The sequence below is a fragment of the Pteropus medius genome, unplaced genomic scaffold (genome assembly GCF_902729225.1).
Source record: "Pteropus medius unplaced genomic scaffold, Ma_sr-lr_union100, whole genome shotgun sequence".
NCBI lineage: Eukaryota > Metazoa > Chordata > Mammalia > Chiroptera > Pteropodidae > Pteropus > Pteropus medius.
In genome coordinates this window covers 34,577,275-34,601,685 of record NW_024340696.1, presented here as the reverse complement: position 1 = coordinate 34,601,685, position 24,411 = coordinate 34,577,275, and the positions used below count along the sequence as shown (strand labels likewise).

At 33.9% G+C, this 24,411-nt stretch overlaps 1 protein-coding gene across 3 annotated transcripts in view; it reads left to right on the top strand.

Moving 5' to 3' along the window:
• The window catches only part of MAN1A1 (mannosidase alpha class 1A member 1), a 140,347-nt gene that overhangs the window by 42,035 nt on the left and 73,901 nt on the right, over window positions 1-24,411 (top strand). For all 3 annotated transcript variants that reach the window (XM_039871427.1, XM_039871408.1, XM_039871418.1), the window contains 2 exons: window positions 2,080-2,195; window positions 12,117-12,197. In XM_039871427.1, the coding sequence (XP_039727361.1) occupies window positions 2,080-2,195; window positions 12,117-12,197 (197 nt within the window). The remainder of the gene's footprint in view (window positions 1-2,079; window positions 2,196-12,116; window positions 12,198-24,411) is intronic.

Sequence of the window (24,411 nt, the reverse complement as noted above, 5' to 3'; positions counted from 1 at the left end):
TCTATAGATTCTCATTTAATGGACATGGGTGCAGCATCATGATTTCTAGATCCCAGGGTGATACCCAGCAGGGGAGCATTTGGTTGGCTGCCTTAGCTGCTTCCTATCAGATAAATGTTCTTTCTGTCTTTATCAATAAGCCGGCCAAGGCAGCCAGCTGTGGTGATCTTCACTATATCTCAGTGACTCTCTATTTTGGATCTAGGTTTCTCCTATCAGTGCCATGAAAGAGAAAGTGAGAGTGGGTTAAGTTAGTTATTTGAACTTCCGTTTATCCACTTTGGCATGCTTTATTACATTTTGTCCTCACAGCATCCCTCTGATTGGTATTGTGGGTACTGATAACATTGCTGTTGTGCAGGTGAGGAAGCTAAGTCAAAGAAGGAGATGGGTTCCTTGGGTCATAGAGCTACCCAGTATTCTTTCCACTGCTCTCAATTCCTTTTTAACTCCCACAATTTTGTCTATAACTAACGAGATGAAGGGAATGGAGTCTTACTCTGATACTTTCGAATTCACCATAGAAAGCATGACTTTCTATATTTTAACCAAAATTGTTAAATAGTATGCATATATAAATCATATAATGAACAACAGTGTCAGCTGACACTGTGCCAAGTGTCATTCATGCATCATTTCAGTTAACCTCATTATTATACACATTTTATAGTTGAGAAAAATGAAGCTCAGAGAATAGCTTGCCCAGTGTTAGCCACCCACTAATTGGCTGACCTGGGACTTGAACCCCTCGGTGTGGCTAAAGCCAGAGTCTGTGTTGCTAGTCACTATACTATTTATTTATACTTTTATACTTTTCTATTTATTTTGGCTTTTCTGTTTATTTAGGACCTTCCATGTGTTTGGCTCTACTTCCATCCCTGGTGTTAATAAACACAATACAAGTCTTTGCAGAGTTTAAGGCCTACTGCATAAGACTTATGTATAAATGCTGAATTATTAAAGTATTTAGTGATTCTGTAGATATTCATATGAAGTTCTGAGGAATCAGTAGGATTTCAGGTAAAGAGGAGGGCATTATGAAAACAGAGCTAGGAAGAGTGGAAGAAAGACTGTTTGATCTATCACAGCAACACAGTTTAAAGATGAAAAGAGCCTAAACCTGAGTTAGTAGCGGTTGAAGTGATTTTAGAATTTTCAGGACATGGCCACCAGATAACATGGACAATGAGCAATTGAAGCAAGACATTTGGAAACTTCAGGCAGACTCAGAAGACTTTATTTTTTCATTGTTTACTTTTTAAATGTAATTCCATTTTTGCTTTTATCTCTATGAAAGTTTCTTGTATCATTAAGAATCAATTATATGTAAATTTGCCGTAGTCAAAGAGATTATTTGGTTTTCTGTTAATACGTTGATGGTTTTTAAATTTATTATTGAACATTAAAAACCTACTAAGTCTCTTACTATGGCATGTGGAGATAAACAAGGCATGACTTCTATTCTAAGGAGGTTTACAGACTAAAAGAGATGCATACAAGTAATTATGGAAGACAGAAAGTCTTCTGCGAGAACAATGTAAAGCTAAGGGAGTTCAGAGGACATAGATCAGAGAGTCAGGACTGATTGGCTAGGTAGGTGGGAGGGGAGGTTAGGATCAGACAGGGCTTCAAAGAGGGAGTGGAATTCCATTTTAGAGTAGTATTTCTTAGAACTATCACTAAATAATTTTAGATCTAATTCTATTGAAACAGTTTTACACAGGTGCACTTTGATATAATTACATTAAAATTAATGTGTGTTGCTCCCTTATTTTAGGTCTGTTTTTTTTTGTGCTAAAGAATGCAATCACAAATGAAATTTCTAACAGATTTAATTCCTACAACTCAGAAGAAACTTTAAAGATTAATGTATCAATCTGTAGCCTGCGATAATTTTTAGTTTGGCTTTAGTGTATTTTTTAAATTTTCCTTCACTGAAAGAATTTTAGACTGTATTCATATCACTGTTTATTAATAAATTCAGTATTACTTTCTCCTTTTCCAAGATATGGTCGATTTATATGCATTTGTCCATCAAAAGTAATTTATTGAATAAAATTTTTTTTCTCACATTTTCAGGTAATATCAAAGGAGCAACAATAGTAGATGCTCTGGATACACTTTTTATTATGGAAATGAAAGATGAATTTGAAGATGCAAAGTCATGGGTTCAAAAAAATCTAGATTTTAATGTGGTAAGTTAAAAGTTACCAATTCAGTTCTTAAATCTCAGTTAACATGGATAAATTTTGTCTTTCGTGGGACAGATTATTGTGTTGTACCCCAGCAGAAACAAATAAAGCAACTTTTATACAGTATCATAATGTATTAATAATTTCCCTCCCTTACTATATAAATATATATCTTTGTTTTTTGGCAATTTAAAAGTAAGAAAAGAATTAATATTTATTGAGACCTACATGTGCTAAGTATTCTTGTTCAAGTCCGACAACAACCCTATAATACAGGTATTGTTTTCACATCATGATGTTCACAGTAAGTCTAGTTACCATCTGTTACCATACATCATTATTACAGTATTATTGACTTTATTCCCTATGCTGTATATTTTGTCTCCATAACTTATTTTTTTTAATAACTGGGACTTTGTACTTCTTAATCCTCTTCATCTATTCCTCCTGCTCCCCAACCCCTCTGCCCTCTGGTAACCACCAGTTTGTTTCCGTAGCTATGAGTCTGTTTCTGTTTTGTTTTGTTCTGTTTCTTTTGATTTTTAGATTCTACATGTAATTAAAATCACATAGTATTTGTCTTTCTCTGTCTGATTTATTTTACTTAGTCTAATACCCTCTATGTCCATTCACGTTGTTGCAAATGGCAATATTTCATTCATTTTTATGGCTGAGTAATATTTAATTATCTACATGTACCACATCTTCTTTCTCCATTCATCTATTGATGGGCACTTAGGTTGCTTCCATATCTTGGCTATTGTAAATAGTGCTGCAGTGAACATAGGGGTGCATATATCTCTTCAAATTAGTGTTTTGTTTTCTTTAGGTAAATACTCAGAAGTAGAATTGCTGGATCATATGGTAGTTCTATTTTTAATTTTTTGAGCAACCTCATGCTTTCTGGAGCTCTTATTCTCCCACAGACCAAATAAGGACAGCGTTGTTATTCAGAATAATAAAGATCATTAAAGCTGAGTCTTTTTCCTCTCTCTTTGAATTAAAAATGTATATAAATTGAAAGTTTTAATATATTGTTTCTACTCCTCTAATTAATTGCAAGGTATACCCCATTTTGGAGATCACTGCCTAAACGGACAAGCAAATGAGTCTGTGTTTAATCTGACTTATAATTGAATTCAGAATAGAAAGGAGACAGTATTCCAGTATAAAGAGACTTTGGAAGTCAATGCTTTATGCTTTCAGCTCTTTTAAAGACAAGAAAACAGGCCCAAAGAACTAGTGATTTGCTCAAAGTTATATAGCTATTTGATTGGAATGACCAGTGGGAGCTCTGATATTGGCAACTGAGTATGAAAAACTAAGATAATGGGAACAAATTGGGGGTTTTGGTTTTTGTTTTTTTTTTTTGAGGGTTCTCTCAGAATAGTACTTTTGTCCTGCCTTCTTATTATTAGTAAATTCAGCCACCTACCTTTAAATAATTATGGGTTTGTCTTGAGCTATATATGGGAGAGAGAATTCAGAATGTGTGTGTGTGTGTGTGTGTGTGTGTGTCATCACTAAAAGGTAGGGAAATGAGAACTAGGTTCCTCCAACATCTAATGATGGAAGACAGGAAAACAGACTTTAGTGACACTGGTCCTGAATAATGTCCACGTCTCTTGTTGATCCTTGGGTCAGTCTGTCTGATAATTACAGTACTGCTGCCCCGCACGTCCCCCAATACTGGTACAGTTCTTTGCTTGAACCACCAGTGGTAGTCTGAGAAACTCTGGAGTCATTTATTTAAAAAGACTAAACACAAAGACCTCTCAGGGTAATGGCAAGGTATCAGAAGACAGTTGGCTGGCCTCAGACCACAGCCAGGGGACTTGAATGTTCCATGGACCGTGGGGACCTGTGAGGAAGCAGAGGGGATCTAATGGTAGATAGCAGATGATGTGGAAGTGAAGAGCACATTCCTTGGCTTTCTTATAAGATATGTTTTTAATTCAAAGAGAGAGGAATACTCATTTCCAAAACTATAGTTTAGTTTTTCCTTTGTTTTTTAGCTCAGATACTGAACTTTGAAGTTTTTTTTGTTTACATAAAATTGTAGTTTTGGTTTTTTAATGAGACTTTATCTAATTAGTTGACAGAATTTTGTGTAAAATATTATTTAAAACTGCTATTGATAATTTGGGGCTTTACCTTTGAAAACGAACTTTAAAAACATGCTCTTAAAAATCAGAGCCATAGGCTCAAATTTCTGTTTATTATGCTATTCCGCCAGTGAGAGTCTTGAAACATATTTGTTGTTTTCTCTTTGCTTATTGTCAGTTTTTTCCTTTTTAAAAAAGCTTAGGAATAACTTCCAAATGATAGTACTACCCATATTAAAATTAATAACAAATATAAGTTCAAGAAAGCATATTGATTTGCTTCCCTAGTCATTGCATTATAAAGCTCTGCAGCTTATTGTTTTCTAATTGGTTTTAATATGTCACATATGAGAATCTGTCTTACATTCCTCATTCTATCCAGATATTCAAGTGATTGTGTCAATAATTACACAGTTTTCTTTCTGAAAACACTGAGAAAAAATTTCCATTTATCTGAAGGAAGGAGAAATTGGAAAACTTAAGCAACGACAGAAAACATATTTTTAGGATTAATATGTAGTATCATTCCAGCTTGGGTAAATTACTACATTTTTAAATTAACACTTTTTCCTAATAATGTATTTTAATTAACAGTGTGAGAGTATTGAAAAAAAAGTTAATGCATCCAAATTTTATTGCAAGGGAAAAAAAAGAATGAAACTGAAATAGAAATACTTCTGTTGAGAGTTGGTTTATCCTATGCTTCTCCTGGATTATATATACATCTTATGGTCAAGAATAAGTTTGTTTATATGTGAAATATTCAATTCACATCATTTAAAAGTGTAAAAGTAAATGGTTTTTATTGGTTTATACTATCATTAACTAAAACTCATTTTCTTTTAATTAAGGCATAGCCAGTTGATTCAGTTTTCATACTTGGTAGCATGAAGTTCAAATGGCTTTAAAAACTGGCTTAAAATAACTCACTGGGATAACATGTAGGAGCAGGGGCTTCATAGGTGAAGCTTTATATTCAGTTCAAGTGTCTGTAGAGGCACTTAGATCTGGGCAGAAAACTCTAAGGATACATTCCAGTAGATGAGTTTTCTGGTTTTAATTTTAAAAATAAGCCTGTGACAAAGAATGTAAAACAGATCCTTGGTTATCCATTACATATTCATTAATTTATTCATGTAGTAATTATTTACTAAATACCTTTTAAGGGTTAGATACTTACCCTCCTGGATCTTATAGCCTATTGGAGGAAAAGTAGTTAGAATACCTACCTAGGTTTGGGTTTTCTTAAAAAAAAAAAAGAAGAAGAAGAAGAAAAGAAAGAGGAAGCTATTTTTAAAAAGTACTCAGATATACCAAGGATTATGCTAGGTAATTTTTTCATAGATTATCTCATTTAGTGTTTGTGACAACCATACAAGGTAAATGATATTTCCCCTATTTTTGTAGATGAAGAGATGTTTGCTTAATCTTCCCAAAATCATGCAGCAAGTAAGAATTGTGGTTTGATCCTGTTTTTATTGGAGAGGAAATGCTAAGAGTTTGGAAATACATAGGCAGCCAGAAATTTGAGTCCTGCAAGGTTAAGTATGTAGTACTCGTTAAGTTCATTGTTCCATAGGTATCCAATAAATATTAATTGAAAGAATGAGAAGTCAAGCTTTTTTGTCCTATTTCCCAATGTACTTAGCTAGAAGACAAGTTGCCAGGGTACAAGAGTAGCTGTGTTGTTTCATATTTTTATATAGTTGAAATGATCTGGAGTTCAAGTACAGTTGATCTACTTGTTTTTACCTAAACCTACTTCTAAAATGGATTTGTGGTGGCTCCTAATACAGGAAGATCATTAACATAAGGACAGATGATCAAGAATTTCCTTCAAGAATTTGGCATTTCTAAATTCAATACTGAGTTTCTGTTCTTTACCAGCACTTTAAAGAAGTATTGATTACCTAGATCCTTACATGATAAATATTGAAAACTGTCTTCAGTAATGAATTTTATAGAATATGTAGAAATTTTCTCCAGATAACAAGTTCTTATATAAACCTTTAGTAAAAGCCAAAGCAATATTAAAATTATCCTTAAAAAGCTTTTTCTCTACATTGCAGTAAAGTGATATCTCTGTATGAAAGGCCAAGCTTTGAGAATGACAAAGGAGATAATTAGCTTGCCCCAGACACTAACTAGCAACACATTGAGATATGATCTTTGGCACATGCCTAGATTGTGCCTTTGGTTGTAATGAATACTGTATGTTTTAGATAACAGAGGTCCTGTGGCAAAAGTGACTTTATTTTTCAGTTTAAAGATCTAAACTGTTCTCTTATCCAGTCAGAATGTCACCCTAATTTTCAGGAAAATAGCTTTAGGATTCCCTATCTGAAGGTTGTAAATTGACCTCAAGAAGCCACTTTGGATCTTTTCAAATGCCTGAATGAGTATTTGGAGTAGGTCCAGAGCTCCATGCCACAGAGCGTGAAAGAAGTGACCTTTGCCTCAGTATTGCTCTTGTAAAAGGTCTCAGAGCACCATTACATCCCAGTGAGTGCAATAACTAAGTTTATTATCGTGTCGAATAGAGTTATTCAGTATTTTCCATCTGAATGCTAATCAGTGCCTACCTAGAGTAATGATTTGAGTTTTCGCTTGGAGAGGATACTGAGCTGTTCTCTCTCAGTCATTAGTGATGGTTTGAATTGCTACTTGAGGGCCTTTCTAAACCTGCATGGTAAAACTAACTTATTAACATAGAGAAGATGGATATTTGCCTATCTGTTTGGCCAAGAGAACTTACACTTTGTTCATCCTAAAAGGTTTGTCATGTTACTTAAATATGAAACTAAAAGATGCTAGGAAATATGTTACTTATATAACACTGTTTAATATTGCCATCTAATCTGTTAAAATGAGCTTTATACTTATTCCTAATCCTCAAAATGTTAATAAACACACACTTGGAAGTACCATTTATAAATAAAGGTATATACTAAGCCTAAACATAGGCAAGGCTTATAGGCAATTACCTGTCATTAATCAGTGGCTTTGAGAAGTCTCATGTTGTTTCCAACATGTTTCTCTGTAAGGTAAAGCATAATTATCATATATGTTAGTAGTGGACAGTTATTATTAAACATAGTTACCGTATTGCATCCTAGTGGGATATTCTTACATACAGTTAATATTGTACTATAGTCAAGCAGTTGTTACTAAACATAGTTGTGTTGGTTTGTAGTGGGGCAACTTGCTTGTGTATTATATATGGGAACAGCCTGAGAAACACAGGCTTATACGGTAATTCATTGAGTAGAACACTGACAGGGAGTTGGGAGGAATAGCTAGCAAATGAGTAGCCTCTGAGAGAGAGTCCCTTTTAAAGAGAGCGAGCAAAATGACCTCAAAGCATTACATGCAAAAGAAAAAAAAAAAAAGCCTGTAAGAACTAGTATCACTCAAAATAGAATTAATATATTTTGGAAAATAAAAGTTCTTTTCCAATAGTTTTTCAGTTTAATGCAATCAGGTGGCTCTGTGGAGTCATAGGATAACAACTAAGAAATCTGGCACGAGTTTGATTCTAAATTATCATAAGGCTTGAAGGTGCAAAGAAATAATATATCTATTCTTCAGGGGAAGCTGAGATCTGTTAAAATAGATCATTTTGTAGGTAATGTTAGTGAATAAGTTGCTTATAAAAACTACAACCTAATAAATTTCTCTGAGTTGTTTGAAACCTATGTTGTCTAGCAGGAGGAGACTGGTCTTCCAGGCACTTGTTTTGAAACAAGAGATTTTGAAATATTCACTTTCCCTTTTGCCCAGTTAGGTTCTTCATGCCCATGAGCTCATGATCTGTTGATTTGAAGGAAGCCTTTCCCAGTAGAGAGGGAGCATAATGTTAAGGATTGAGAGAGATATACAACATGACTCATTAAGCTTTTTTTTGCTTTTAGCAGTCTTTATCCCTCTATCTAATAATTTTACATATCTCTATAGTAAATCAGGACAGAAATATTGGGAAAAGGATAAACACTTAAGGTGAAAATTATCAGTCTAAAATGCCCAAGACAATATGAAAGATTAATACTGAGGCCTAAATTTTCCATGATTTGTAAGACTTACCTCTTGATATTAGATGTAAACTTAGTTATGCTATATATTTTATTAATTTATATATGAATCTGCTTGTGTGTTCTTTGATTCAAAGGCTTTGGTAGAGGAAAGTCGAAATGAAAGAGCAGTTTCTCCAACTCGGATTTTTTTGTGAATATGCTATTAGCCAAAAACTTCCAACTTCCACTTGTTCATCAGTTGTGATATTAACCAATAGGTACATGCAATTTAAATAGAAGACTGGATTTGCTTCTCAAGCTGACACTCACGTGCAACTGTATACTAGAAGCTGTATTCCTGAGATGCAACCTTACTTAAAGATTTAAGGAAGTTAATTTTACTTTAAAGCAAACACAGATGAAGGAGACTGCAAAATTCACATTAATTGTTAGGCTAAATCACATAAGATTTTAGTATTACAAGCTGTTTGGGTTTCCCCTCCTTTACATGCTGTCCTCTTCTGTCATTAGGGTGAGTCACTGGAGAAGTTTTAGAACATCTTAAAAGACACTGCATGGATATTAATAGGAGGAATATGTTCACTTAAATTTAATAAGATTATTTTAATGGAACTCAGAATCAGAAGTTTATAAAAATGGCCTAAAACCTCAGATTGTAAAAATTCACTTTTAAAAATCCAGATATCTCATAAAGTACATGAAATCCAAAAGGAAGTTTGGTCAGGATACTATATATTTCAAAAGAGGGTTTTTAACCACTGAGAAATAAGATTCCCCTGAGGGTTCAGAGAAGATGTATCAGTTTGCACTGTAGAATTTTGCACATTATGATTCTAGAGTTTCTGATTTTTTAGTAACCTCTGTGGAAAGTAATTTAGGCTGAGCTTCTGTAGAGTGGTAATGGTAGCAGCTCTCTATTGAATGCTTTAGCTGTGCCAGGCATTGTGCACAGTACTTTACAGTCACAGACTCACAGTGCCTTGTAAGGAATGCATTGTCTCTTTATACAAACGAGAAAACCAAGATTCAGGGAAAATAAGTCACTTGCCTGGGACCGCACATTCGGCTAGCTCCTGAACCAGCCTTCAGCCTCAGGTCTTTCTGGCTCTAGTGTAATGTTTTTATAGTTGTTGCCCCCAATATAGCCAACCAGTCTGTTATAGTGGGAAAATTATCTTCTTAGTCCTTTTCATCTAAGGGTCTATAAAGAGTGACCTAGAGTATCTATCTAAATTTCAGTCTCCTTACCTAAAATGTAGTATATCCCAGAAAGCTGAAAGAGCTCTTAAATTTTCTAAATAATTTAGATTTAACTTTGAAAAAAAGGGAAGGAGGAAAAATTATGTTGGGAATTCAGATGTCATTCTGGTTTTCAAAAGGAGGGAAATGTGATGACTATTGAGTACTACTAATGGTAATGTGACATTCCTGAGCAAGATGTTTAAAGACAAGGACACAGCAATCACTGGTATGCTGCCTGGATTCACTAACAGCCAGATTTGCTTCTTAGACTTGCTAGACTATTAGATCCATGAAATTTAAAAGACAAAGCAACTGACCTTGAGTATGGCACTTTGCAGGATCACCTCTCAACGTCTTACAGGTAGAGCAAGATAAATAGAATTTAGGTTCTAGAATACATTGCTGGATCAATAACTGGTTGAACAGCTGTACCCAACAGGTGATGAATGTCTAGCTGAACATAAATTTCTAGCAGTATTTGACATTCCTGAGTCCTCTACCTTGCAATAATTCTTATCAGATACTCTGTATGAAAGTCCGGATTATCTACATTTTTTATAGGAAGAAGAGAAAATACATGTCAAATGAACCCATAGTCAAAGTAAGAATATAAAATTATCTTAACAGGCTCAATAGGCATAAATGTAGAATAACTGAAAAACAAATGTAGAATAACTGAAAAACAAAAGTACAAATTGAGAGTGATATAATTTGAGGGTTTAAATTCATTAGATTTTACTATCAGACATTGTTACCCTTAGACTTAAGAAATATAGCTATGTAAACCAAATTAGATCAATGGATTCCCTTTTCTTTTCCTTGTCAGTAATTTTGTGAAATACTAAGTCTTTTACCAATATTTACATAACTTCATTCGGAGTGATACACCTCACAGATAAATCGTACCTATATAGAGTGCTTTTAATCAAATTATAATAGATACATATTACAAATTATTTGTAATTGGCAAATAATTAAATACATTTAATTAAATACAATTAAACAAATTCACCTGTCTTTATTTTATGATGCTTTTGCCTAACTTTGGCCCAGTAATTCTCCCTCCTAAATAGTTTTCATAATCTTCCTTTTGCAGGAAATTAAAAAAAATATATATTTTAGCTAAAGAAAAAATTGGATCCTTATATCTTTTTAGAGAGAGCCTGCAGGGATTAAGTGACAATATATCTCCTTTTTTTTCCCCTTGGAACTGTTTTCTCCCACTATTATGTAGACTTCATGAGTTTTAGGATCTTGTTAGTCTTCATTGCCATGTCCCTAGAACCTACAACAGTGCCTGGCACATAGTAGTTGGTTAATGAATGTTTGTTAAAAGAAATAATATCTCTATGACTTTGACTAAGTTTATCTGCTAGATAGTGACTCCATATATTATAGTTTACTGTTATCCCCCATGGTTATCAGTAAATAGTTTGATGTTACGCAGAAGTGAACAATTGCTGAGTAGGCACAAGGAACATGAAAAGAAGCTAATTACAGCTTGAAGTGTACCTTACATCTATTGTAGGTTAGTTGTGCTAAATTATCTAGTAACAGAATGTGGGACAAATCCATTTAGTAGTCAGATATCATAAAATAAGAAAAGTATTGGCAAGAGTTACTAATTATTGCCACAATTATATGACCATTAATAAAGAGACTTGGTACATTATTATATGCAGTGATATAGAAGTTAAGGTAGCAGAGCCCTGGACCAAAAATGGGAGTACTCAAGTTCAAATCCTGATTCAACCACTTTTAGTTGTCTGACCTTAAAAAAGTCACAGTAACCACTTCAAATCTCAGTTTCCACATTTGTAAAATAGACATAAGAATAACAATTATTTCACAGGGTTGGTGTGAGAATTGAGACATAGTACATATAAAGATATTAGCATAAAATAATAATAATATTAATAGCAAGCTTTTATTGATGTAAACAAGAGCTGTTTCATCAAAGTACAACATATATTACGATTATCATCTCCTTTATGCAAAGATGAAATTTCTTCTCTGAGAGGTGTGACCATCCCAGGCTGCAGGCAGAAAGTTGGGAACCAGCACTAGAACCAAATCTCCTTTCTTAAAATCTGATTTGCACTCTATCTGTGCTACTTCAACATGATGTGCAAAGAAGGCTAGAATAATGTTGAACTACCAGCCAAAGTATAATGAGTCAGAATGGCCTTTCAGGAAGAAAAAGCAAATGAATAAAAGGAGAACACAGAATAGAAAAATAGAGTGCTCCAGCCCTTTTGCATCTGCACCAATAGAGAATACTGAGTATTGTGTCTGCTGTTGAATAGAGAGAAGAAATAACTTTTTATTTTTAAAATTGTGATTTTAAGAGTCAAAATTATTTTATCTATTTGTATATATTTTCATAGTGTTAAGAGACAGAACTTTTCCCTCTTATATATAAATTTATCTGGGAAAGCATAAGATTTGAAAAGAATTTGAAAATCTAGTATGCTTTATCACAATGATTTTTTTTTCAATTGTATACTGTCATTCACCTATGAACCCCCTTTATTTTGTTTCCACAGAATGCTGAAGTTTCCGTCTTTGAAGTAAATATACGCTTTGTTGGTGGACTACTCTCAGCCTACTATCTGTCTGGAGAAGAGGTAAGATGAAAAGGAACATATAAATGTGAATTACAGTCTTAAAATTATATTTTTAGGGTAAAAGATACCTTTTGTGATATATATTTACGGGGTATACACTGAATTTTAACATTTTGATGGGCCTCTAGCATACACTGGATTTCATATAATATGTACTAATTAAATGAGCACACTGGGAAAGTTTGCCAGATCATGTTATCAGGAAATATAAAGGAATGCCTTTTAAAAGCCTGGCTCTATTGTGTTACATATGATGCGATTACAACTATAAATTATATATGTCTATGGAAAAAATAAAGAGGTTTAGCGTAGTGGCAGACTTGTAAATGAATTTTTTTCTTTAAAAATTTATTTTGTTAGCATAATGTTAGTGTAATAAAAACTTTAAAATGAAGAAAGCTTGGCAATTAAGATATAAAAATTACATTATTTAAGAAAGAAGCGGGTAAGTGAGATATTCGGCTTTCCATTGAGGAGTCTTGTGGGCCTATATCCCTATGTGAAGCACTTTGGAGCTCTTCTTGGAGCAAGGCTTAATTCATTATCTGTTGCTTGGAGCAAAGCAGAAATTTTTAATTTAGCTGCCTTTTATCGATAGACTTTAAAAAAGGATTTTTGTAGATTATGCTCATAAAAGCGTGGATGCTATTTTTGTGAAAGGTTTTAGACAACTTTATGAATAACCTAAGTGTCCACTAAGGGTTGTTGGAACAGATCTCACGTTTAATGTTGACAGTGTTAAAAACTGGTGTCAAGGAAAAACAGTCATGTATTTCAATTGTTTGCCAATCAGATTTGTGTTAGCCTCAGCATTCTGGAGGGAGAAGAGTGGATCTTACCAAGGGTAGGATTTCATACATTTCTATGCTCCTTCAAACAGATTTAAGCAGAGTTATAATGAGAAAAGATGCTTTAACATTGTCCTGTGTCTTAGGTTCTTTCCTAGCCATAATAAAACATCCCACACGGTCTTAGCATTCTCTCTCTCTTTAGATTTTATCTTATCATAGAGCTTTTCAAAATTATGTAGATGGCTTCTATATTGCCCTATATCTGCCCTGTTTATATGTAAAATTCTGTTCTTCATCACGGACCCTGTCACCTTCTCAGCCAGGATAAAGAGACCCTCTGGTACATTATGCCTGTTTTTTTCTTTTTTCCATCCCAAATAATTTCATTTATTCAGTTTGGTTTAGGGTGTTCTAAGCATTAAGCCAGGGAATCCATGTTTTTAAAAGTCATGTTTAAAATTAATATCATTTTAGTTAACAAGTTTCTGTTTTTAGAATACCTGTCTTTGAGTATCCAGTTCCTGGGTATTCTCATTGTTTTTCACATGGCAGACTTAAGATGGCCTCGGTTTTAGCTTTCTTCATCATTTATGTGGAGGTGAGACAATTGGAAGGAAATAAGGACTGCACTCTTCTACATCTGGATTCAAATAGGATAGTAGAGCATGCCAAGAGAAACAAATCATGTATTTCTTCCAAATTTGCATCATATTTAATTAACATACTTTTTCATTCATAACAGTGTTTTAAGTTTATATACATATATTTGTTTCCATATGTATGCTTATTTATAGATATAAGTATTTATATATTTATATAAATGTAATACCTACTGATATAGTTTACCTGTAGATAAAATTATTTGCCTAAGACCTTGGGAGGATATTTTTTTATTCTATACTTAGCTAGTCTTAGTAAACAAAGGTCTACAAAGACTATCTCCATTGAAAATAAGCATGCATTTAATGTGTTTGCTTTGTCCTTATCTCTGTGCAAACTTTGTTTTTATTATATCTAGATTTTCCGTATTTTAATTTTATGATAAAAAGTTTTTAAGATATTTCCTTTCTTATATACTTTTTATTTTATTTCTATAGCATATATTTTAATTTTACTTTGTAAGAACTTATCTTCTTAGCATAGTTTTTGCTTAACTGTCCTCTAAATGTTGGATAGTTGGGTTGTTTCCAGTATTCCTGTATTTTGAAAGTATAACTGTAATTAGTTAATAAATATTTATTCTCTAAAGTGGAATTGCCAGGTGAAAAGTGATTAGTTCTAGACTGTTTCAACATCATCTCCTGCTTCTTCCTCTCAGTTACTTCATCACTGACTATTGCCTGTCATTGATCAATGCACTCAAGGGAGCTGGCTATCAGGAATGTGACCAGGAAAAATTTTACCCAAGCCTACGCTTGAGGTACTTGTCTCTATATCAAAATGAAAAATTGAGCATTCATTTACTAAAAAGAACACCAACATGGCCGAATTATGAATACATTGGTTTCAGCTTATTGATAGAGTTTTATCTAGATCAAGGTATTTATAAGATAATCTAAGAAAATCCATCTTCCTAAATTAACTCATAAAAGAGCTACTAAATTACCATAATTTAACATTCTCACTTCATCACTGAGGCTCAAGAGTATTTTGAGAACATCTTTTAAATCACCATCAGGCACACACTGATATAAGCTCAAAATTTTTAAATTTATATTACAAAAACAGAAGAGGAAGTACCACTGATTTCTGTTACGTGCTTCAGGAAAATTACAATTAGAAACACTGAACAATAATCAGGAATGCCAATGAAACTTTAAACCTATCAAAAGAAGAATAGAAACATTAAATACCTGTAGTAAACTTTGATTACAAGAGCATATTCAGAATCTTTAAACACCCTAACTCAGTTAAAATATCTTATACCACTGAGGGGAAAGAAAAAGTCAAGCCACAAGATTTTCAAAGTCTACATAAGAAATGAAAACAACCATAACAATTATAAACAGATAGGATAGAGAAGATGAATATTAAATAGGAATGAGCAGTAATAAAGATAAATATAAGAAATAGCATTGCTCTATTATAAGCTCAAGGGAATTTAAAGTCCTCATTGGAGACAGTAAATATCAGTATCTGGAATATCTTTACCCAAAATATGTTCTACAGACCATGAGTTTCTTTAGATATGGCAGGATAAATCTGTATCTGTATACATACTAAAAATAAGTCAAAAGAAACTACATCCTGTATTTTTTCTGAGAAATTCAAAATTCACAGAAAAAGAAACGAATTAAATTTTATTTATCCCTGTGTTTTCTAAACTTACTTAACTATCATCCCCCCATCTCCTAACCCTGAGTTATAAATATTGTTTCCCAGAACAAACTTTGGAAAACATCACTGTAGAATAAGAGTAACTATCCAAAGCAAAAAATGATATTGAAAATTGATAAATGAAAAACAAGACATTGCAAGAAAATAGCATATGTGAATATACCACATATTATTATTTCTACATATACCATATGTAGAAAATAGCATGTGTGAATATACCATATATTATTATTTGTTTTACAACAGAAACCAAAAGCTATATTAAGCAGAAGGTAATTTTATAGGACATTGTAATGCCCCAGAATCCTGCAGAACAGGTTGGAACTAACAGTCTCAAGTTGCCACAGAGGATCTTTATGGTTTGATAATCACTTTGGGACATTCTAGAATTAATAAACATGCACTATTTTTATACCCTTTTCGAGAAACAAAGTCCCACAAGAAAGAGGTCAACTGGCAGTTTTTAGTTGCATGTGACCCCTGTGGGGACCTTGGGGAATAAAAGGGAGGATATGATAGCAGAAATCTTCCACAAGGTTTGATTCAGTATTCTGTGAAGACCAAGAATAAGGAAGTATGAACGATTCCTGAACAGGAAATTGATGCCCCTTTGGAAGGATAGGGAGAAATGATGTTTGGGAGCCAAAAACAGAAACAAAAGCTTATTACGAAAAAGTTGTCAGAGGAAATAGACAAGCTTATGGAAATGGATAAATTAATGAAAAAACTTGCCTGAAGTTTTTGAAAACTAATCTATTCTGTAAATTAAGAAAGAACATTTAGAACTAACAAGATATTTAATCCTCAAAGAAAACATTTTGAGTAGTATGTTTTAAGTACATGAACTAGAAAAACAAAAGGCCAACTCCTGGAAACTATAAAGATTGAAGAACTAGCTTTCAATGAGAAAAGGTAATGAGGACATCTGATCCAAGAGTCGGGGAGCACATATAATGGATTGTTACATTAGATCAGTTTACTCTGCCAAGATATCCTTGATTTGGAAGGTAGCAAAAGAATTTTTCTCCAAATTCACCAAAAGAAATCTACTGCTCCAGACACCAGTACTAAAGATTGCTGAAGAGAAATAGCTGATACCTTTGAGTTTAAGACTATTAAGGAGAAAACATGAAAGGAAGAGGGTGGGATTGTGGAATGGGAAGGAGAGAAATAAGATTGAGAGTAAGTTTAGTGCTGGAAAGATCTATATTTTTTTCTCGTTATAGGATTCAGACATTTGGGATGTTTAGTGGCCTGAGACACTTGTGTTGTAGAGTTTAAGTAGTGATAAATAATCATAAAAATGTTTAGCAATCTTTTAGAAAATTAGGATGCATTAATGGGGATACCCTTCAAACTCAGTGTTTGCCACAGTCCACGAAAGAGATGAAGTCACCTCCCAGACCATCCGTTTCCTGCCTTATTCTGCAAAAAACTTATAGTGACTTACAGAAAGTGCATAATACTCACAGAGCTGTGGAAAAACAGAATAAAGTCAGAGAGTATTAAAGTCACAGGTAAGTTTAACAAACAGCTGGTACAGCAACTAGGTTTAGGTTTCCTAGCAACCAGAGCAAAGAAGGGCAGAGAACTAATATTAATTTGGTTTTGCTAGTTTTATGAACACTGAAAATTTGATAACATAAAATAACCCACATGTAATATTACTTGTATGCATACTAAATTTCCATAAAACATAGAACTATCTGATATAAACAAGAAAATTTCAACAATACAGCAGGATTCACCAGAAATACATTAGCACCCCCCTCTTCAAATCCTGCCTAAATTGTAAAAATTGGGCTCCAATTTATCTTACGCTTTTAAATATAGTTTAATTATGGTCTCTAATAAAGTTGAGTTGAATCCAGAAAGCAGAGATATTAACAGAGGGCGTAATTGAAAAAAAAATGACAGAAATTGAAAAAAATGATTACAGTAGTCTAAGGTTAAAATAAATAAGTCTATTCAAGGAAGAAATAATAGATTTGAGCAATTCTATAAAAAAGGAGGCTTGCAATGATGGCATAATGAAATTTAAAAATTGGGTAAATTATTGACCAACATATGCTATAGATAATGAGAATTTTTTATTAAAATATATATACAGTGCCACCAATCAAAATATAACATTGGAAAAATATGATATACATATTTAAAATGATGAAAATTTTTAAATAATCTCTTAATTAGATCAGAGAATGAATCTATAATATTAAAATAGACTACTTTAGACTACTTAACAAACAACTAAAGTATAAGCATCATTATAAATTCTGTGGAAAGCAGCCAAAGTTGTCTTTAGAGAAATACATAATTCTAAATGTCTATATTATGAAAAAAATTACTATATGTTAACTAAGTCTATATTTTACTAATTAGAAATGAAGAATTAAGACAGGGAAATAATAAAAATAGGGACATAAGTAGATTGTAAAACGAGAAAAGAGCTAAACTTACAAAGTTTTTTCTTCTCGTTAACATTTGTACTGAGAATAATTTTCTTGGAGAGAACTTGGTAACAGAAAGAAGCATATTATTCATCTATTAAGCAATGGAAGAGTTTGATAAGGGCAAGTTTGAGTGGCCCTCTCTACAAGAAGAGTCTCACAGGTGTCTGTATGCTGTGCTTCAAACCCAGCAAAGAGGCTTGTTGAAATAGTGGTAGCCAGGTTGGACAGTGACACAGATAAAGCAGTGAGACATGTATCAATAGACATAGTCATAACCTGGGAGAAGTCATTTGTTAGTAGATGTTGGTTGCATTCCTGCCTCATGTTGGACACATTTCTTTGCCTTGAGATATACCTAAGGATAAAATCCCTCAAATCCCTGCCTTGTGGAGCATATCTTTCAGTGAGAAAATGTAACTCTCATAAACCAAAACTGAGAAACTTGAACAGACCAACATGAAGAAAAGATTTACGATTTTGTTTGTTTTATTTTGGGTATGGCAAGACAATAAGCATGCATAAAATGGACTTAGGTATGTCCATCTGAACTGACCTTCATATTTTCAGCATCTTCCCTCTTCAGTCAGTTCTCCACTTTAACACTCAGTAAAGATATAATTGTGTCATACAGCCCTTCTTGCAAACCTCCATAGGTCCCTGTGGCCTTAAAAGTTTACTTTTTGATTTGGCCTACAAAGCCTTATAGATCTAACCTCAGCTTGTCTTTTCTGGTTTCCTTCATTGCTCCCCTCACACAGTGGGATTTTTTCTCCCAAAAGTACCCTAAGCACTTTGGTGTGCTTTTTATATGCACATCCCCTCTGCCTACCGGTGGCTCCTACCAACCTAGACTGCTCTCTGTCTCCACGAGGCCCTCTCTGACCACCTCCAACTCCTACCTGGGCAGTCAGTCGCTTCCTTCCCTGTGGTCTCTGCAAATGCTATTATTACAATTCATTGTTTATGGATCTGTGACTCTTCTTACTCTCTCAACCCCTTTTCCCCAGTAGAATTCGTACATGTCGAAAGTGAGAATTAAGTTTCCACTGTTTTTACAACCCTTTCCTTAGCACTGTGTGACTAGCCCTAGAAAAATATTTAGTAAGTGTTGACTAAACCTCTCTTAGGTTTTCTGTGAACCCCAACAAAAAAATTCTTCCAGTAAATTTTAAAGTAAAATCTGTACATTGATAATGTAAAGAAGCAACTCGTCCCAAAGACTTGAGCTAGAGTGTAGGGAGGGAGAGAATGTAATAAGGTGATTGAAAATATGCCCAATCTCTAACCCCCTGTATCAGTCCCTGCAACAACACCCCACTGCTCCTTCCAACCCCGCAGAATATTTTCCTTTTTCATCTGGTTCCTACATGCTGTTTCTCTGAAAAGAGCTCTCAAAACCAGTGATCTAGAGACTATATCTAAATATAAATCATAACCAAATATGGTAGGTCATTTACTCTGGACCTTTTCAATAGAATTGACATTAGAAGATTTTCTGAAATTTTAAACCTAAGGGGCAATTAGAGAAAAGGTAAATGTGAGAGGAATTCTGTAGCATATGTTTGCTTTAATTTGAGAAAACAATGCAATTAAAATTTTCTATGCTAGTGGCATATTGATGCTAATTTCCTAGAAAAGAACAATTTTAATCATATTTGTTAAATGTTTCCTTATGTTATTGTCTACTAATGTGTTTGTTTAGATGACTTCTTAGAGGTTTAGATTGGTCCTTACATAGACTTTATTAATTTACTATTTAGCATTCATTATTGAACTTTTATGAAAGAAATGACTATGATATAAGGAATAGCTAATATTTTCATTTAAAAGTTTTAATTTAATAAAACACGATATTAGAGAACAGTAATTTTGCTTATATTTGTAATTAAATTACCATGATTAATGAGTTACAACTGTCTCATTTTGAATATTTCATTATGATTGGAAGCTTATGTTGTACTTTAAAAGGGATCTTGGAGTATATGGAATTGATTCTAAAATAATAAACATTTAAGACAAATAAAATTACTATTTGTTCTGGAATAAATTAACAGAAATCATACCTGCTTCTTAACTCAGGTCTGCTATATGTGTCTCTCTGTATAAATCTCTGTTCTGTATTTATAATTGCTTTTGAAAGCACAGAAGTTTTATCAGCTGTAAGAACTTTATCTCAGCAATTCATAAAAGCAGTTCCAACTCCTAAATTTATTCATGCTAATGTACCAATGGCAGAAGCTTGTCTATCTTTCCATCTCATTGATTGAGATGATAGACCAAACAGGAGTGGTTGGCACCTAAAGGAAAGAGAAAGTCAGAATAACTTGTTTCTTAATGAATATTTGTATCCTTTTTAGTTTCGCATGGTAACTTGCCCAAAGTAAGCTGTTTTCAGATTCATATCAGTGAGAATAGATCTAGATTACGATGCAGTAACAACCTCAAAACCTCAGTGGTTTAAGACAGTATGCTCTACATACTATATGTTCTGCCCACCCTCATTCTTTGCTCACAACTCTGTTTCTCATCATCTTCCCTCCAGAGCCCAGACTGATGGAGTAGCAGCCATCTGGGTCATTTTCAGTTGCTAAGGCAGAACTTATGGGAAGAGATATAGCAAAAAAGAACCTGGAAAAATCACACACTGGATTTTAATGTATCTTCTGAAAACCATTTGTTACTTCAGCTTGCATCTCATTGGCCAGAGCAAGTCACATGGCCACTATAATTTAAAGGGTTGAGGAGGGGATGCAGTGTTAGTACCATATGCCCAGGAGGGAAATTTAGTGAAAAGCTTTAATGAGCTGTAGTGGCCACTAACTTGAGTTAAACTGTATAGCCTTCCCAACTGCCAAGACTAGCAGAAGATAGGAATTTGTGAGAAGAGAGGAACTTTTCAAGGGTCCACAAACTGGAATCACTCTGCACCTCTGGGAAAAATCTCCAGCCTTTGGAACCAAGGTAGAAAGTGGAAAGTCGCACCTTGGGATGGGAATACACATCTTCAATAACATTTCAAGTAAAAGGCTACTCCTTCAGTTCTTTTCAACAAAGTTTTGCTTTTCCAAGAAACATCTACTCTAGGTTCTCCCCTAACTTTGCAAATGTCAGACAGTAAAAAGTTGACAAACAGACATCAACTCCATATGAAAAAGGAATGCCTGTCACACTACGGCAGGTGTCTGATGAGGGGCCTAATCATTGCTCTCTGGCAACACCCATCTGTTTTGACTAGACGCCGAGGGCCTGGTACTTTTCCTTCAACCACTTTCTCTTCGTGATTTAAGTGTTCCACAGGCCAGTCACCTCTTATTTTACAGAAGCCTAATGATAGAGATGAGGTAACATGTTTATATTTAGATTTATGTCGAATCATTTCATAACTCACAATGTCTATTAAAACCAATACTTCAAATCATTTTTATTGCTTGAATCATACTGACATTGATTTCTTATACTAGATTTGGAGAGGGGGGTTAAACAAAAGTTGTGTTTTTCCAGGAATATTCCTACATATTTTTTTTCTTTCAAATTGTGGTATCCTTTAGAAGAGTATCTTGAGGTAGCTATAGCAAAGAATTTAAACTTTAATAGGGCTATTAGAAGATTCCTCAAAACTGTGATGATTTGCCATCTGGTAAGTTCATTTATTTAATGAATCAGCAGTGGCTTATTGAATACTTCCTTCGAGGCACTGCCCTTGATACTGCAGAAATAACAAACAAGAGAAACACAGTCCCCACCCACAAATATTAATTCATTAGATTTCACAACAAGCCTATAAAGTAGGAGTAGATATTGTTTATATCCTCATTTTATAGAGGAAGAAACAGCACGGAGAGAGTTAAGCCATGGGCATGCAAAGTGACAGAGCTGAGCTTCAAACCTGGGCATTCTGGCTCAAGATACTGAGTCACAGCTAGACGTTAGGGATCACAAGATAGAAGTAAGGACTCAGGAGTCCTCAACAGCTAAATGGTAGTTGAAGGGAATGAAGTTGCCCGGGGCATATATAGACTGAGAAAAGAGCATTTGTGAGGAGAAGGAGCTAGAAAAGACTAGAAGTGATGGTCCCAGAAGTAGGAGAAAGATGAATAGAATGCAATTATCAAAGAAGCCAATGGAAAATAAATAGTATTTTGAAAAATGAAGAAGTATTCTGTTGTGTCAAAGGCTGCTGCTTGGGCAAGTTGTGTAAGGACTGAAAAGTATCTTTGGAATATAGCAATATGGAGGTCACAAATGACTTTCCTGGGAGAGCTTTTGGTAGGGTAATACACAGAATCCAAGCTGTTCATGATTGAAGAGGAAAAGGTCTTTAAGAAGATGGAGGAGGGTGGGATTCAGAGGACAGGTGGCATTAGGAAGTGGTCCTTCCTCCATTGCAGTATGAGAGAGTGGAGGAAAAGACGGCACACCTGTCAGTAACTTGGTATATTTGGTGACAAATACACTAGATAAGTACCATCTCGTGGCCCTTATTAACTGTATGATGAAGGAGAAGACAGGGATATCTGCTGAGACCCAGGGGGAGAGAACAAACATTTGAGATAAGCGTGCATAATTTAAAATTGTCGTTCTAGAGAGAATTGACTAGAAAAATATGGTAGAGTTTCTGGATAGTATCTAGGTTGGTGATGTCATTCCTTCCAGGTATATGCCATTTCTTTCTCCTGCAGTGCTCAGCAATTCAGGTACAGGCATGGAGAAGGTGGTTGGTTGATTTTAGTTGGATTTTGCTAGCCAGGTGTGACAGAGACAAAGACATGGATTTTAAGGTATTAGCAAAAATCTTATTGAAAATATAGGCTATGAAATCCAAGATGAATATAAGACAGTGTGAAAAAAAAAACAACAAACAGATGAGTGATGGTTTGAAAGAAAGTGCACTAGTTAAATTGCCTGAAGTTTAGTTGAAGTAGAATAAGAGCGTTAGCAGTAATTTAACAGATAACTGGAAGCTCTGAAAGTTAAGGCTATGTAATGAGATGTATGAATAAGACATTTAAAAAATGGGGCAGTTCGAGTGGTGTCATAATTCGGGATAGCATCATGAGACCGAGTGGTTAAGGAAGGATTTTGCCAGAACCTGTCTGCATGGCTGACTATGAAATGCATTTTAATTGAAAAGATATAATGTAAAAATTAGTCTTTAAAAAAATACTAAGCATCAGTGAACTTATTTTTAAATTGCTAAGATATAAACATGGTATAATATTATAAATCTGTATAAAATATGTTTTGAACAAAGGTCATTGTTTAAACAAAAAAGGAAAAAATATTTACACAGTATGAAATTGAAATAGAAGATTTTTGGACAAACATTCACAACTCTAGAGCCTTAAGAAATTAGTACAGATTATTAGAGTTGGCATAAGAAATGTAAACAAAATGCATATTAGCTAATTAGTTGGATTTGCTGCAACTATATACCTATGCAGAGCTGATTCTTTTAAACAATAACTAAATGAAATTTTATGCACAATAATTATAGTAAATTTGATCATGGTGGTATGCATTTGTAAAAATTAAATCTTACCTAGTGTAAATTATTTGATTTGTAAAAATTTGCTTGGTTAAACTTTTTATGGTTTGGGAATTAGGTACTATCTTAGTTTGTTTGGGCTGCTATAACAGAATACAACAGACTGAATGGATTATAAACAATAAGCATTAATTTCTCAAAGCTTTGAAGGCCAAGAAGTCTAAGATCAAGGTGCCAGAAGATTCAGTGGCTGGTGAGAACCCACTTCCTCATTCACAGAATGCCATCTTCTCCATGCGTCCTCACATGTCAGAAGGGATGAGAGAGGGCTCTGGGGTTTCTTTTTAAGGGCACTAATCCCATTCATGAGGGCTCCACCTCATAAATCAATCACCTCCTAAGGCTCTACCTCTACACACCCATCACACTGAGGATTAGGAATTAACATAGGAATTTGGGGGGAACACAAACATTCGGGATATAAGGTGCCTTGTAAAATAAGTCTTATGAAGATTTCATTTACAAGCTTTCTTATTAAGCTTTTTATGCCACAGATTTATGCTTATATATTTAAAGTTTTTCTTTAAAACACCTTAGAAAATAGTTCATTAACAAATTTGGGGGTTAACCATTCTAATAACTGAACACTTTTCTGCTGCATTATGAAGTGTTTCTTTAAGTGAGATACGTTGATATATCTGAATGTGCCACCAATAATTCTGCATTTAAAAGCAAACAGTGTTTTATAATTTAGCTGAAAATGCTTTTACATTGATGATAAAATGAACCTAAGCCTTGAGGGGTATGTTTGTTTTTAACTTAATAATTGAGCTTTATTATAATTTAAAGTATCTAATTCCTCTGAAGCAGTACAAATAGTGATTAAATCTAGGGTTCTGCAAAATGAGGAAATCTGTTTTGTATTTTGTTCTTGCCATTAGGTTAGGGTTAGACCAGATAAACAGAAGAGATTGTCACCTTTGTCTTAGAAGTACTGTTCGTTTGATGTATTTACTTGTTTAATCATTTTTTAACAGATTTCTTTTTAAGTTCTTGATGTATTAATAGCCATAATTGTTCTAATTTATAAATCACTAACTGCTGTTTCAATTCTTATATTTAACTTGGTTTCACAATTATTAAATAGT